The sequence below is a fragment of the Peromyscus californicus genome, unplaced genomic scaffold, assembly GCF_007827085.1.
Source record: "Peromyscus californicus insignis strain IS unplaced genomic scaffold, ASM782708v3 Scaffold_4__1_contigs__length_199733344, whole genome shotgun sequence".
In the NCBI taxonomy this organism is placed as follows: domain Eukaryota; kingdom Metazoa; phylum Chordata; class Mammalia; order Rodentia; family Cricetidae; genus Peromyscus; species Peromyscus californicus.
The window spans coordinates 160,671,559-160,688,076 of NW_026294562.1; the positions used below are offsets into that span (position 1 = coordinate 160,671,559).

A 16,518-nucleotide genomic window follows, 5' to 3' on the forward strand; every position below is an offset into this window, starting at 1 on the left:
GACATGGTCTCTCACTGAACCTTGAGCCCAACATTTTTTTCAGGCTAGATTTTTCTGGCTGGCGAGCCCCAACCATCCTCCCATCTCTGACCCATCCAGCGCTGGAGTTACTATGAGATCTGAACTCAGCTCCTCTTTACCTACTGAGTCATGGTACCACTAGCATCATACTCTGATGCCCTTGCCTCCACCTCTTGAGTACTGGAATTACAGATATGCATCGCTGTGGCTAGCTTCAAATCAGAATTTTCAAAACACCATAAAGATGTGATACATTCCAGATTTTGATACAGAAGAAGAGGCCCAGCTAGCTGACTGGCTGAACTGGCTTTTCTGTAGTCCCAGGCATGAAACTTGTCTCCATCTCTAGGCACACGTTTGACTAACCTGTAACCACATCAAGGAAATGGGGCATTCCGTGCTACTCTGCTTTTCAAGCAGGTGTCCTCCTGAGCAAGTTCACTGTGACTTAGCATGTGACTGGGATTCTCTGGGAGAGGCAGCCCTGTATTCTCACCAGTCCCACCCAACTGTCTGAGCCTCACTGTGTCATCCACAAATTGGGGATAATAATAGTTACCGTCTTGTAGCACAGGATACCATTGGTTTTGTGGTTGTTTTGTCTTTCTATTTTTTTAAATTTATTTATTATTTAGGTTTTGGTTTTTTGAGACAGGGTTTCTCGGTGTAGCCTTGCCTGTCCTGGAATTCACTCTGTAGACCAGGCTGGCCTCGAACTCACAGAGATCCCCCTGTCTCTGCCTCCCGAGTGCTGGGATTAAAGGCGTGCGCCACCAGTGCCTGGCTACTGCCTGCTTGTGGATGATGGGTGTCCTCTTCTATTGGTCTCCACCTTACCTTTGAGACAGGTCTTCTCTCACGGAAGCTCAAGCTCACCTGTTTGCTGGGCTCTATGCTCCTGTCTTCTTCACCCACCACAGTGGCACACCCGACCTGTTTGCTGGGCTCTATGCTCCTGTCCTCACCCACCACAGCGGCACACCCGACTTGTTTGCTGGGCTCTATGCTCCTGTCCTCACCCACCACAGCGGCACACCCAACCTGTTTGCTGGGCTCTATGCTCCTGTCTTCTTCACCCACCACAGCGCCACACCTGCAGCTACACCCAGCTTTTGCATGAGTGCCGAGGATCTGCACGCAGGTCCTCAAGATTGAGCAACAGGCCCTTTACCCACTGAGCCATCTTTCCAGTCCCAAACATTTAAGTTTTAAAAAGCTAAAAAATATGCCACTGCTGGTATATTGTGCAAAGTGTACATGGAAGGAGGCATTATTCTGCTAAGCATTGCTCTAAGCAGTTCAGACAGGCTGGACCTTGCTAGGTATGGGAGCTTTGAAGTGAATCTGGCCTCTGGGGTTCGGGTCAGGCCCACAGACCCCCATTTCTGTCCTAGGTGTGCCACCACCCTTTCTGGCTGCTTCTGTGCACGTACCTGCTGAGTGGCTCAGCTGGACAGACAGCAGTGTGGCGTGATGGAGACAGCCCAGGCTGGAAGGACAGGTTTCTCCTTCCTGGCTTCTTGCCCAGAGACCAGTGCCTTTGGGTAAGAGGGGAGCAGAAAGGTGTGGGCCAGGTCAGAACAGGGATCTTAGGAGAAGGGGGATAGCCACCTGGTGTCTGTTCCTCCGGCGACCTTCCAGGCTTTTTGGGACTGTACTGCTCTTCCACCTCTAACCAGCTATGGCCCCTCAGCACACGGTTTTGTTCCTCACCTGATACGGAGGGGTCCGTGTGGCTTGGTCCCTCGCCACTTCCTCATGCTTATCTCTCTGTCCTACCCCGCTGAGCATCTCATGTGAACTCATAGAACAGAAAGAATAACGTAATGGTGCATAGCAACCAAGCAGGGCAAACCCCAAATCTATTTCACCCACGAAAGTACGTTTGTTGTTGCTATTGTTGTTGTTTTTCATGTAAATGTACAACTTGCATCCCTTTACTCAACCAGTTCCGATTCTATGAACCTGTCCTCAATATTCACTTAGAAGTGCACGCAAATACATATTATCACAAGGAGATTCAAAAAGTAACAACTGGCCAGGTATGGTGGCACACACCTTTAATGCAGGATCCAGGAGACAGAGGTAGGAGAATCAGGAGGCCAAGGCCAGCCTGGGCTACATAGGGAGTTGGAGGCCACCTTAGGCTACATAGACCAGGAGATTCTATTCTAAAAACCAACAAATAGTTGGGGGGAGGTGTACATACCTTCAGAGGCAGGTGGATATCTCTGTGAATTTAAGACCACTTTGATCTACATAGTGAATTCCAGGACAGCCAGGGCTACATAGAGAGATTCTATCTCAAAACAAACAAACAAACACTGCTCCAGGATTTGAGGACCCAAAAGAGTATGAATCAGACCCGTCTCTCCCTTCATAATATTTACTTTCAAAGCCAGGTGTGTGGTGCACTTGGGAGGCTAAAACAGGTGATGTCAAGTCTGAAACCATTTGGGTTACATAATGACACCCTGTCCCTCATTTAAGAAGGGGGGGCAGGTCCAAGAGTTGTAGTTCCTCATATAACACTTGCCTAGCATGCCTAAAGCCCTGGGCTGGACAGAAGAGAGACACGCGGGCCAGTAAGATGGCTGGCTCAGTGGGCAGCAGAGCTTGCTGCGTGTGTTGATTGCTTCTCTGTTGCTGTGATAACCCACTGTGACCAAGGCAACCGACAGAAGAAACACTTTATTGGGACTTATGGTTCAAGGGATAAGAATCAGTCACGGAGAGGAGGCAGAGTAATCACGTTGGCTGGAGCAGGATGCCGAGACATTGCATTTCCAACTTAAAAGACACTGGAAACGAAGGAGAGATCTTACATTCTCCCTCCCTGTAACCTCTCCCAACAGCCCCACCAACTGAGGACAAGGATTCAAATATCTGGGCCTATGGAGGACATTTCTTTTCTTTTCTTTTTTTCTTTTCTCTTTCTCTTTTTGGTTTTTCTAGACAGGATTTCTCTGTGTAACAATCCTGGCTCTCCTGGAACTCACTCTGTAGATCAGGCTGGCCTTGAACTCACAGAGATGCACCTGCCTCTGCCTCCCGAGTGCTACCACACTCGGTAATATTTCTTATTCAAACCATGAGAGTCTAACAACCTAAGTTTGATCAGGGGAAAGGAGAAACCCAAAATACACACCCCAGTGACCCACTTTCTGTAACTGGGCCCCAATGCCTAATAGCCCATTCATCCATGAATTCATCAACTGATTAATCCATTATTGAAGTTAGTGCTTTCATGATCCCATTACTCCTCAATAGTGCCACCAGTTGGGACCAAAGATGACACTCTTCCTGTCCTCATCCTTAAGCAGCTTGGGAGAACTTAATCTTTCTCCCTCTTTCTGAGGCAGGATCTGATCATGCCAACTCTTCACGACTAGATCCAAGCCTAAAATCCAAACAGCCTAAAACCTAATCCCTGGACCTAGGGAGATCTGCTCGGTGGCACAAACAGGATCAGAGTTCAAATCCCTAGAGCCCTTGGTTTAAAAAAACAAAAAACAGCAGTGGTAGGCTGTGCCCACAATCCAACTGCTATGCGGTGGACATAGGAGGGTGAGACAGGAGGATTGCTGGGACATCCTCCTAGGATGGAAGGGTGGGAGTGGGTGAGGAGTCAGGGGCATGATTAAAATATACATGTATAAAATTCCCAAAGAATTAATAAAAGTATATTTTAAAAGCAAGAGACAGGTCAATAAATATTAGAGCAGGAAAAAAACATAAACCCCCATTTGTAGATAAGGGAAATCAGACCACATGACTACACGGACCACATCGGATCCTATTACACATCTACAAGGTCAACTCTGTTTAATCATAATGTAGTGTTTTGTTAATTTGTCTCTGGGACAGGATCTCAATATGCTGCTCAGACTGCCCCCCCCTCCCGCCTCAGATTCCCAAATGCTGGGATTACAGGCGAGCTCCACCGTTCTTCACCCAACCCGACTTAGCTGGAAGGCAGGCCTCTCACAGAACAGTGACTGAACTTGTGTAACTTGAGACAATGATCACCTCTCTGACCTTCAGAGGTTAACTCTATAGAGCACCCACCCTCGGCCCAGGCCGATGTGCACAACGCGATCTGTGGAGAGGGCTGGATCAACCGCTGCTAACGGCACAGTGCTTCCTTCCGACCTTGCAGCTCACAGTTGTGGGTACTGAGCCAGGCTCTTCCACGCGCGGTTCTTTTAGGGATACTCATCCCGCCCATCCCCACATCTCCTCCTTTCAGCTCTTCCTCGGTAGGCCCCATGAAAGGAGGTGCGCCCAGCCGGGAAAAGCTGCAGGCTCCGCGCCTCCGGCCCCCTGATCAATCAACAGCGAGAGCAGCCTCGGAGCCAATCAGGAGCGGCAGCGGCAGATCAAGGCCTGCCTCTTTGAGAGCGCCCTCGTGTTTCATTGGTTGTGTACCGGGACCAGCCAACGAGCGGTGCCACCGCAGGCTGGGCCCAGAACTGGTTTGTGCAAGGTGCTTCCCTGGCCAAGATCCAGGGACTAGTTGATCCTGGGCGCTGCAATGTACTCAGTGGCTGCTGGCTCAGCAGGCCGTCGAGCCAGAGAGAATTACAAGTGCTTGATTCAATAGAGGAGTATGGAAGTGTTTACTGAACAGGCCAATCATGGTGGGTCAAGGCGCTGCTACCCACACCCACAGCCGGCATCTTCCCTGCCAGGACACGGCTCGTCATCCAGTCCATGGTGGTTTAGGAAAAGAGGCAAGAAAGGGGGCTCTCTAACGCCCTACTTCCCCTCACTTTGTTAGTGACAAGGCAAAGCAGAGCCCTTCAAGGGCCTAATGCTGGTGAGTGCTATCGCACCTTCAGAACAGCCTTGTATTGCTGGAGCGATAGCTCGGTGGTTGGCAGAGCATACTGCACTTCCAGAGGACCCAGTTCGGTTCCAGCACCCACATTCCGCAGTTCATAACTGCCTTTAACTCCAGTGGATCCGACACCTTCTGTTTTCTGAGGGCACCTGCACACATGTGGGTGTGGGTCGCGCGCGTGCGCGCGCGCGCGCACACACACACACACACACACACACACACACACACACACAGATTGTGAGTGGGGACGGGGACAGAGTCTTACTATGTAGCTCTGGATGGCCTGCCATGTGCTATGTAGACCAAGCCGGCATCAAGCTTATAGAGATCTGTCTCCAGAGTGAAAATAAGTTTTTTTAAAAATCCTTTCTTTTTATTTTCAGGTAAAATTTTATGATACAAACTAGGTATATGTAGGAACGTACCCTTCCCACAGTGTCTCCCCAAAATGGGTATGTGTAGCCTCTCTAATAAATTCCTCATCCCTTCTTTGATGAAGAACACCCCCTTAGAAATTATTCCTGTGTTCTCCTCATTTGCTGCAGAAGATAAATCTTTCTCCTCTCTTTCATGCCTGGCTATATTTATTTGGACTTTGCACTTACCAAGATGCATTCTCATTGCGTTAGGTAACATCTTCCCTGTACATTGTAAATTTCCACATTGTAGGGGGTTGAGAGAAAGCTTGGGTTTTCAGATTGGAGGTGCTCAAATAGCGGGGCATAAACAAGAAGGATGGTGTTTTCCTTGAGTTTGTGTGGAAGGAGCCTCCAAGGCCATCAACAGTGACAGAGAAAGGTCAATAGAGAGGGCAGAAAAGGGCAAAACCTAGCCAGTCAACACTGTCGGCTGCTTGATGACACATGTCATCTCAGCTTCACGCCTCGCCGCTTACACCCGCACCCAGCCAATCAGACTCAAGGCCCGAGCTCCGCAGCCAATCAGCTGCAGTGAAAAACCAGGCGCTTCACTGGCTGGTCGGCACCCAACAGGCACCAATAAGGAAAGAGCAGGGCCAGAGCTCCAGCCAATCAGCGTCTGCCTCAGGACCAAGCCGCGGAGGCTGTGCGCGCGCGCGCTGCTGGCCTCGAGCTCCTGGCGTCGAGCCCCTCTTCCCAACGGCCGCTCCGGCCCGTGCTGCCCTCCGAGTGGGTGAGGTTGATGTGGGAAGAGACCGCACTGGTGAGTGCTATGGCTTTTCTTCCTGGCTTTCTTTGATACCGGGCCCAGCCCAGAGATTGCTGGGGCTGGGGTGGGGGTGTCCTTGAGGGACGTCGTCGTCGTCGAGGATGAGAAGTGGCTTTAGGTCGTGTGTCTCTCGGTCTCTTTGGGGCCCAGGTTGTCCATGGTCCCTGAGGCCAGCCTGTGCCGAGGTGGGGAAACAGGGAGCCACCGCCTCTGCCTGGCTCTGGCAACTGGCGGCAGAGGCTTGCGGCTCACTGGTGTGCGCGTGGAGGGAAGTGTTCTGGGGCCGTTGGACCCAGCTCGGACTGGAGTCGGTGTTCATGAGGTTGAAAGCCCACGGGGAAACTGTCGGGGGCCATTTTCCCAGGCTGCGTTTCCCGACATTAGGTTGACGTGCTCAAGGGTTTTCAGCGTTGGGTCCAAGTTGGACAATATGACCAGGACGTTTGGCTGGTGGTTCTCTGGAGGTTCTGGGGAAGAAGCCTTTAAATCCAAGCCAAACCTGTTGCCCAATAGAAATTAATAGTTCCCTGATGGGATCTGTGGCTTGAGCTATAAGCATGGAGCAGGAGCAGTTGTGCTTGCGTGTGACGGGGAGCTTTGTGAGATCCTCTATGCTGTAGGGAATCATCTTTACTGGTGATCTTTTATTTTATTTTTTTTTGAGACAGGGTCTTGCTATGTACTTAGTCTGACTCCAATCTTATGATCTTTTCCTACCTCAGCTTCTGCAGTGATGGAATTATAAGCATGCGTTCCCACTCCTGGCTCACTGAGGTTTTGTTTTACCCTTGTGAGGCAGTGTGTTGACGCCTAATTTCACGTCGCTGTTCAGTGGTGCTAGAGTTCTCAGAGTACTTCAGGGTACACCCAGGATGTAGACATGGAAGACAGTCCCATGACTGGACTTCATGGTCCGTTTGCTCTGGAAAATCATAAGGAAATGTATGCACTTGTGTGTATTCGGTGAGGTTAAAATATTAACCTGCATAGGCATGGGCTTCAGAGCAACCTGTGGGATTTATTTTGTTATCCATTCATGTGTAGAATGGTATTAGTGTCCAAATGTTCAATGTAAAGGGCTGCTCCTATGTCTGGATGGTGAGATCCTGAGAGGCTAAGAACCACTGGAGTAAAGCACACTGCCGTACTGTGTATAGATTCTGGGCAAGACCACACCCATTTTTCCCCATGCTTGCTGTTGATTTCATTTTTTAATTTAATTTTAAACTTTTTTTTGGGGGGGGGGTTTTCGAGACAGGGTTTCTCTGTGTAGCTTTGCGCCTTTCCTGGGACTCACTTGGTAGTCCAGGCTGGCCTCGAACTCACAGAGATCCGCCTGCTTCTGCCTCCCGAGTGCTGGGATTAAAGGCGTGCGCCACCACCGCCCGGCCTAATTTTAAACTTATTATTATTATTATTATTATTTGGTTTTTTGAGACAGGTTTTCTCTGTGTAGCCCTGGCTGTCCTGGAGCTCACTTTGTAGACCAGGGTGGCTTCAAACTAAAATTCCTCCTACCTCTGGCTCCCAAGTGCTGGCTAAGTTGTATGCCGCCACTGACCAGTGCGTTAGTCTTGTATACTAACCTGCACATCCATCTCCAGTCAACATGGGCCCTCACATATGTATCTGTTCACAGATAGTTCACTCTCAGGAGTGGACAGTTGAGGTCCGTGTGGGCTTAGCATCATTTGATCCAGTAAACTCTGGGCTCTGTATTCCAGATTATAGTCTAGGGATGTGTGGGTGGGTTTATGTGTGGGGTTCTCTCAGTACCCAAGTGGGCACTTCCTTGATGCCCTGGGACTCTTCAGCCCACAGGGGACAAAGCCCAAGAAGGCCAGAGTGAGGCCCTCTGCTTGGGTTTAAGTGAGTATTGATATTTGGTACTCGTCTTGAAGCAGCCCCCATAAGGAGGTTGAGGATTTGGGGAGGGGTTAGCTCCACAGGTCTTCAGCTTCAAGACTGAAGAATGGATTGTGAAGATGTGGAGGTGCCTGGGGTCTCTGATGGCTAGCCCGGTTCATTTTCACCTAATTCACACAAAGTGTGCTATCACAGGGTCTCATGACCCAGGTTCAGCCCCCCTGAGTGTTGACTATATTCTGTTCTTGGATTATGCTGAGTGCAAGTACTTTTTTCCTTTTATTTATTCCCATGTGCTGGTTTAAGGGAAGCAGGGAACAAATTCCCAGGTGTCTCTCTGCTCTGGTATGAGCGGGGTGTACTTGAATAGTGAACAGCTCAGATCTTCTCAGATTTGGATAATTGGTCTTAATACATGTAAATACTGTGGAGAGTTTGGGAACCTTGATTTGGGGAAAAAATGTGCTCCTGGGAAGACTTTTGCTTTAACAGGATTTTTCTAAATTGACTCTGTTCAGCTTGGCTTGGGGAGTGGACTCAGTATTTAAAACCCACGAGACAAAGGGAGGTGTGATACCTGTAATCACAGCACTTGGGAGGCTGAGGTGGGAGGACTGACAGGAGACCAGCCTGGGCTACACAGTGAGATCCTGCCTCCAAACAAAAAAGGGTGGGGAGGATAAAAAGGGAGCATTTTCTATAAAACAACCACCCCTGGCATATTGTGATAGTCTAAGTTTAACTGTAATATTTAGATAGAATCAGTACTTGTATTGCTCTGATGACATTGTTACATTAAGCTGCGTTTTGCATTACAATACAGTGAAGTATTGAATCTTTGGTTTTTGGATCCAGGCTGTGTGCACTGAGCACCTCACACATGTTCCTTGTATTGTCATTGGCCAATCCTATCAGTAGGAATAAAAATGTCAGACCTCAAGTTTGATTCAGTAATATGAGTGCTAAAGAGAACAAAGGAAGCTGGGTTTGGTGGCTCCTTCCTAGAAACCCAAGCACTTGGGAGGCAAAGGCAGGAAGATTTCCATGAGGTCAGCTTCGGGTATAGAGTGAGTTCCAGGCCAGCCTGGGCAATAGACCTTATCTCAAACAAAACAAAACAAAAAAAACTAACAACAAAACAGTGAGGCAATCATGCGTCTCTTTCCCAAATAATTCTCTTTCAATCATATGTCCTATCTATTCTCTTTAGCCTCTGCCTAGACACAGGCTGCGTTCTCCTGTGTAGACGTATTTCTAAATGGTCTTATTAAATAAAAAACACAGAGCCAAATATAGGGGTGAAAGCCTTAGAGATCAGGGAAATAGGAATAGCCACCAGCCAACCTTACCTCACCAACTCAGCAGCTCCCAAATGCGAGCTACTTCCTGTCTTACCCACACCTTTATTGCCTTGCTGTTCTGCCCTCTCATTGGTTATCTTAGCCCAGCTACCTCACTTCCTTGTCACTGCCTGTCTGTACAGACCTCCAGGTCTCTATGGTTGGTACTGGGATTAAAGGCATGTGTCACCACGCTTGGCTCTGTTCCCTAGTATGGCCTTGAACACACAGAGGCCCTGCCTGCTAAGTTATCATGATTAAGGGCATGTGCTGCCTGACTTTGTTTACTTAAAATGGCTTGCTATTTCCTCTGATCTCCAGGCAAACTTTATTAAAGCACAAATAAAATATCACATTTCAGCACAAATAAAATACCACACTCTTGACCTGTCCTTCCTTCCTTCCTTCCTTCCTCCCTTCCTTCCTTCCTTCCATTTTTTGGTTTTTTTTTTTTTTTGTTTTTTTTTTTTGAGACAGGGTTTCTCTGTGTAGTTTTTGGTGCCTGTCTTGGATTTCGCTTTGTAGACCAGACTGGCCTCGAACTCACAGAGATCTTCTTGCCTCTGTCTCCCGAGTGCTAGGATTAAAGGTATGCGCCACCGCCCGGTGACCTGTCCTTTCTTGACTCTGTCCCAGGGTGATGGTGGCAGATGATGCTCTTTGCATGAGCCTGAGAAGCAGAAAATGGGGACAGTTTTTGTTGTTTCATTCATAGTGTCTCATGTTGCTCAGGGTGACTTCAAACTCATGATCCTCCTACCTCAGCCTCCTGAGTGCTAGGATTACCACCAGCAAGTGTCACTTTTATCAGAGGAAAAATTGTTCCAAGAAAACTGAATCAGGTTATAAATCAGAAGCCAGATGCAGCAGGTTGGTTAGTTTGGGAAAAGATCAAACTTTGAAATTACCTCTCAGAGCTGGGCAGTGGTGGTACATGCCTTTAATCCTAGCACTTGGGAGGCAGAGGCAGGTGGATCTCTGTGAGTTCGAGCTCTGGTCTACAGAGTGAGAGCCAGGACAGGCACCAAAACTACACAGAGAAACCCTGTCTCAAACAAACAAACAAAACAAAAATATCCTAGAGAGGTACTTCATTAGGAGAGAGAGTCTCAGCATAATAGGGGTCTTGAAGAAAAGCCATCTGATCCCAGAGGATTTTTCTGACTTGTATAGGTTTCTATGAAGTAGCAGGAAGTTTCATACCATGTGATTTAGTCTAGCGAGATCTACATGGAGCCAGGTACTAGATAACCTTGTATTGTAATGGCGAGAGGGGGAGTCTGCAAGGCCACAGAACAGCACCGCTTCTCAACTGTATCCTAGAGAGCTGGAGAGTAGCCGGGGAGGTAGCTAACTGTCTGGGACAGCGAGAAAGGCACCTAGTGGGCCTGGGATCTAACAGCAGTGTCCCTGCTCTTGCAAGTCCAAGTGCTCGCTGCAGGGTTTCTGTTGTCATTGCTTAATGCCCAACGTCTTGGATTGCCCTTCCATGGCTGTAGGAAGAAGCTAGGGAGGGCCTCAAGTGTCACCAGCATAAGGGCTCAGGTTCAAGGACCCTGTCAATACCTCTAAGGGGGATAGCCTTACCATGGGTGACACCAAGTGGGAGGCAAGATGGGGTTTCCTATGCTTAGGGGGCTTTTGTTTACTCAGCGGGAGTCCCCTTGCTCATTTCTCCCTTTGAGTACCCCGAAAGCTCACTGTCACCCCCATCAACTATCTTTGCTTACAGAGATACTTTGAGCAGCCCCCACTTCTTGGTCATCAGTGGGTAAAGCACACCAGTGGGGCAGCTGAGTCACTGGCAGGGGAGGGGAGGGGAGGGGCTGCCTCCTCTGGGTGACGAGGCTGTTGCCAGACCCCAGCACCTTGCCCTCTACAGCTGTGGCTTTGCCTCACTTCTTAGAGACCATGTGTTTTTGTGTTGGACAAAGGTTTGTGCTTGCACACCTATCAGGAGTGGCACTTTGTGTCTTTCACATAGGAGTATCTAGTGTGTTCCCAAGTGTGTGATGTTAGGAATTAGAAAGCTCAGAAATGGAAAATATTTAACATTCAGAGGAACAGATGAACAAAGTTGTCATTTGCATTTTCCTTTTCGCTCTGACTCATCTTCCCCTATCTCCACCCTGCTGCCCCTTCACCAGCCTCACCCACCGACACACCCTGTCTGATCTAGGAAGGGTTGACACCTGCCTGCATCCAAGCTGGAACGGAGGGAAGGCATCCTGGGTCTGGAGGGAGAGAGTAGCAGAAGGCAGGTCTGAATACCTCGGAATCCTGGAGCCAAAGGGAGAAAAGCTAATCTTACCTTATTGGGTCTAGGAGGGGGCTGGAATCTAGGGAGAAACCTATGGGGACTCAGACTGATTCTTGTCACACAGCAGTCTATCAGCATCTGGCTAGTTTCTCTCCTAGTTATTTATTGCACCTATATGACACACCAGACATAATCCATGAATGTCCCAAAGTGTCTGTTAAGTGAATGAAATGATCTGCAAAGGATCAGATTGACAGAATGGAAAAAACAACAGAAAAAGAAACTTGAGTCTCGAAGGCTTTATCCCTTCCTCAAATGAAAGAGTACCAGGGCTGGGTATGGTGGCACTGGCTGAGGCAGGACAGAGATTTTAAGGACACCTTGAGCTACACAGGAAGAGGAGGAGAGAGAGAGAGAGACAGAGAGAGAGAGTCTAAAAGTGTGAAAAGAGACGGAAATCTCCAAGGGACCTTGACCCCTTGAGCAGAAAGTGAAAGAAGCCCCCTGGTTTTGATTTCAGAGAAATGTCATTTGTCATCAGCCCAGGAAAAGGAGATTTTTCTCTTCGAAGACCACCACAGGCTTCCTGGGGTTGCCCCCCCTCAGAGTCTGCTGGGAGGATCTGAGTCACACACACCCAGTCCTTGCTGTGGTCCAGGGAACAAGGGTCAGCCTCACAGAGTAAGAGGGGCTAAATGTACTAAGCCAGGGAGGGAGGGACGAGGTTCCGCCTTTGGTTCCCCTGTGCTTCAAATTCTGTTTCTGTCCTTATACTATGAGGTATCAGAAACGGTCCCCAGCTCCTCCATGCGACTATCGCCTCTGAGACAGACCTAATAGCAGCTGAGTGTTGTGCTGAACTCACAGACCACTTCCTCATGCATGCCACTTCATCTCCCCCTGCGCACACACCTCGAAAGAGCACTGATATTTGATGCATGAGGTGACTGAGGCTCAGAGAGATGACTTGCCCAAGGTGATTCAACTAGTAAATGGCAGAGATGAGGCTCAGACTCTGACTATTCCAAAGTTCCTGGCCCCACAGATTCACGTCTAATAAGGTAGAGTTAGAGTGAGGAACTGTCCGGGTTGTCAAAAGTAGATGATAGTCTCTTGTAGGTCTCAGGCAGAGACAGAAGGTATAAAGCCACACCCCTTTGGGGGACTGTGGCAGATTGATACTTGGGATGACTGAGGACAGGGGTGGAGCTAGCTGGAGGGGAGCCCCAAGAGCAGCAGAGAGCATGCGGTGCTAGGAGGCAGCTACAGAGGTGAGTGACTGTCTCCCCGCAGCCAAGCCTTTCCTCCATTCCAACCTTCTGTTCCGCCCCTGCCACCTTGCACCACTCACCCCACGGTGTCCAAGTAGTAACCCTCCCTCCTACGAGGCCCCCCCCCCTCATGGAGGGTCTGCAGGCGCGGGAGGGCTAGGCCTGCTAGGTGCTACGGCACTTGGGCTCTTTCTCCATCTCCGTCTCCAGTATTCTGGGAGGCCCGTGTGATGGCTTTGTGGGTGATTAAACTCTTGACTTGTTGGGCACTTTCTGGGCTTCATTTTTGGCTTATAAAAACAGAAATCAAACCATGCTTTAGGCTCATTCTGAGAGGAGATAGCTTCCCCTTCTCAAGGTTCCCTTTCCTTTCAGTTCCACAGGCATCACAGCCTCCTCTAAACCTCTGCTGTAGCTCTCAATCACTGGACAGGAATCTGGTCTTCCTAATTCCTTCCCTGAGATGTCTTCTAGACATGTCAGCCTCGGAGAGTGACGCCCTAGAGCCTGCTCTCCTGCGGTGTAGCTTGTCTTGCTGCCTTCTCTGGCTTTCTGAGCTCACAGTGGGGTGGGGGTGGGGGGACCCACAAGCTTTATGAGCTCTTTCATCTTACTCCATTAATGCCAGGTTTTGTGCGAAGTGAGGGAAAGCCCAGGCTGCTCAGAGGGTTTTCCCTGCAGAAGAGCCTGGGGAAGCAAAAATCTTGAAGCCTGAGTTGGCTAACTATACCAGTCCTAAACCCACTACTTGATACCTCTGCTAACTGCCTGGCTCTTGCTCCTTAGGCCCCAAACCTGACCCAGTGTGGATTCTTCTACTGCCATATCCCCACACCTTGCCTTTGACTTAGTTTGACTCATTCAGGACACACAGCTCCAATCTGAAACCAGAGACTCACTCTTTCTCCCTTCCCCTCCACAGGCCTGAGAATTTGCGGTATCTCCCTCCCCTTTCTGCCATGGACCCCCCATTGTGACTTTTCTTTCGGAGCTTCTGAACCGGGTAGATTAGCCAGGAGCCATGCCCCAGACCCCCACAAGACTGATCAGCCCCTATGGCTCTGATAGGTTGGTGCAGTTAGCTGCTCGGCTTCGGCCAGCACTCTGTGATACCTTGATCACTGTAGGGGGCCTGGAGTTCCCTGCTCACAGCTTGGTGCTAGCAGGGGCAAGTCCAAGGCTGGGTTGCAGGGGCCGGTGGGCTCTGGTTGAAGGCATCAGCCCTTCTACCTTTGCTCAGCTTCTAACCTTTGTGTATGGAGAGAGTGTAGAGCTACAGCCTGAGGAGCTGGGGAACCTTGAAGAGGCAGCCAGAGCCTTGGGGGTGCAGGCCCTGGAAGAGGCATGCAAGAGAGCTCAAAAGGACAAGAATGAAGATGAGCTGGATCCAGGACTGAAGAGGCACCAGGAGGCAGAGGAACTCATGAGGAATTCTGAGAGAGGACTTGGGGGTCCTGGAGAGAAACAGAAACCAGAGAAGGATTTTAGAAGTAATAGGAGAGAACAGGAGATGCTAAATAAGCGCAAAGCACCCGGAGAGAGCCCTGAGAGGGCAGAGATAACTAGGAAGATGAGATCAGAGGAGGCCCTCAGCCCAGCCCCCGTGGGCCACGGGGGAGCAGAAAGGAAGCAAGGAGAGGCCATAGGAGGTATAGAGAGCCCCAAGGGCTCTGAGGAGTGTCTCCGTGGGTGCCCTGGTCCCCTTTCCCCACCAGGTTCCCTCCTAACCAGCCTCATTCCCAGGCCCTGGTGGGCTGAGGCCCCTTGGTGTAGAGAGGGCCAACCTACCCTGTGGAGCATTTTCCTGTGGCCGCCCAGATATGGCACTCCCTTCTCCCTTAGCACCCCCATCACTGCAGCCTGGCAGGTCTGGCCTCAAGACCAGAGGTGAGTGAAGGGCTTAGTGGAAGACATCTAGGCTGGGAGGGAGCAGCTCAGGAGAGGCAGCAGTAAAGGGTGGAAGGGTACCACATCTCTGTACATTTCCTGAGTTAAGGAGACAACAAAATATTCCGATCATGAGAGAGGCCAGAGTTGGTTAGGTTCTCAGGCTTCGCCAAGGCTGTAATTCTTCTCCATCCAGGATCCCACTGACCTTGTGCCACTCCAAAGGTCTCTGGAGTCAGAATCAGCTGGCCTCCTCCAGCCCCGCTCCAGGTAAGCCCCTTATTCCACCCAGGGCTTCTGCACAGCGGCTGGGCTCCAGGATCCAGCCTTAGCAGGGCCCCCAATTCACTCTACTTGCAGGATCCTTTCCCCAGGGCCCTGAACAACTCAGCCCTTGGGAGATAGAAGAGTCTGGGCAAGGGCACACAGGTAAGCAGGGTAAGAGAACTGCTGCCTCTGCCCCACCAAAGCTCTCCGTTTCTTGCCAGGATGTATTGATTCAGCCTCAGGGATTCTGGTCATACCATTTTGACTTCTCTGTCCACACAGGCACACTGGCAACCTGTGTGGGTCAAGATCACACATTGAGCTGCCCATCTCACCAACACCCACCTTTACCCCCTCCTGCTCGCTCTCGGCCCTATTCTTGCTCTGTCTGTGGAAAGAGGTTTTCACTCAAGCATCAGATGGAGACGCATTACCGAGTCCACACAGGTATGGGCATCCTGCCCAGTGTGAATTTGTCTTTTTTTGTTCCCATCGCTGGTCTGCCAGCTCCTCCTTGCCCCATTGCTCGACACACCCCTAGCTTGGCCAACTTTTGCCCATTTCTTCCTTCTCTGGCTTTCTCCTTCACCTGTAGGAGAGAAGCCCTTCTCCTGTAGCCTCTGTCCTCAGCGCTCCCGGGATTTCTCTGCCATGACCAAGCACCTGAGGACACATGGGGCTGCTCCCTATCGCTGCCCTCTGTGCAGGGCTGGCTGCCCCAGCCTGGCTTCCATGCAGGCGCACATGCGAGGTCACTCGCCCAGCCAGCTGCCGCCTGGATGGACCATACGCTCCACCTTCCTCTACTCTTCCTCGAGACCGACTCGAGCCTCGATCTCTCCCGGGAATCCTACCTCCTCCTCTGCCACCTGACCGAGTGTTGGTAGCTTCCCTGGCTTGACAAGCGTCCAATCGAAGAAATGAACGGCGGGCGGGCTCAGCCTGTCTCTAGGGCTGCCAGGCTAATTTGACAGAAGCGCTGCGGGACAGAAACCACGAACCCTCTCCAGATGAGTGAGGGTTGCAGAAGTCTCGGCCGGCTGGCGGCGAGTCCGAGTCAAAGACATTTAAAGTTGGCCGGAGTGAAGATTAACTGGGGACTATCAATTTCATCACTATAATAAAGAGTTTCCTGTGTTCTGTAGTCAGGATGAGTCCAGACTTTTCGTCTGTGCGGGTTGGGGGAGGGTGGGCAGTGTGTCGGGGGGGGGGGCGGGGGGGGGGGCTGTCCAACCCTTGCCCCTTGTCCTGTAGCGGCCCCTGCTGGGCATTCATCCACTGAACAGAGGGTCAGACATTTTATTTCTGGGGATTCAGTATAATTCCCGAGGTAGCACGCCGCAAAGGCACTACAGACCCTGGGGGACGGGGAGGGTGGCTGTGAGGTCTCCAAGACTGGTGCGTTCCACAACAATTCACCGCTCGCGTACGACAGGGCTGGAGAAGAGCGCAGGCTCAGGTCGTGGTTTCGGTCACCCGTCTGCTCTCCCTGAGAGCAAGGGACGGGGGAGCAGCCTTTCCAGCATCTCCCCTCCGCGTCGTGCAATGCGGCTACCGAATTGCGTCTGGAAATGA

General features: G+C 50.5%; 1 protein-coding gene and 1 long non-coding RNA gene across 2 annotated transcripts; one reads left to right on the forward strand and one right to left on the reverse strand.

Moving 5' to 3' along the window:
* Positions 1-9,730: 9,730 nt before the first annotated feature.
* On the forward strand, positions 9,731-15,819 carry Zbtb32 (zinc finger and BTB domain containing 32). The gene is made up of 5 exons (XM_052761956.1): positions 9,731-14,676; positions 14,873-14,946; positions 15,037-15,105; positions 15,226-15,390; positions 15,539-15,819. The coding sequence occupies exons 1-5, from the start codon at positions 13,811-13,813 to the stop codon at positions 15,814-15,816; spliced, it is 1,452 nt and encodes a 483-aa protein (XP_052617916.1). The 5' UTR covers positions 9,731-13,810; the 3' UTR covers positions 15,817-15,819.
* Positions 14,136-15,134, reverse strand: LOC128125023 (uncharacterized). Its single transcript, XR_008223081.1, has 3 exons — positions 14,885-15,134; positions 14,578-14,775; positions 14,136-14,243 (listed from the first exon to the last, which is right to left on the reverse strand). It is a non-coding gene; the product is annotated as an uncharacterized LOC128125023 (long non-coding RNA).
* Positions 15,820-16,518: the final 699 nt, after the last annotated feature.

What these genes read in the sequence shown, in the direction of transcription:
- Zbtb32 (XM_052761956.1), top strand. Translation starts at nt 13,811, where the DNA reads ATGCCCCAGACCCCCACAAGACTGATCAGCCCCTATGGCTCTGATAGG. An exon ending in CTCCTCCAGCCCCGCTCCAG is followed by an intron (nt 14,947 to 15,036) that starts GTAAGCCCCTTA and finishes CTCTACTTGCAG; the next exon opens with GATCCTTTCCCCAGGGCCCT. An exon ending in GTCTGGGCAAGGGCACACAG is followed by an intron (nt 15,106 to 15,225) that starts GTAAGCAGGGTA and finishes CTGTCCACACAG; the next exon opens with GCACACTGGCAACCTGTGTG.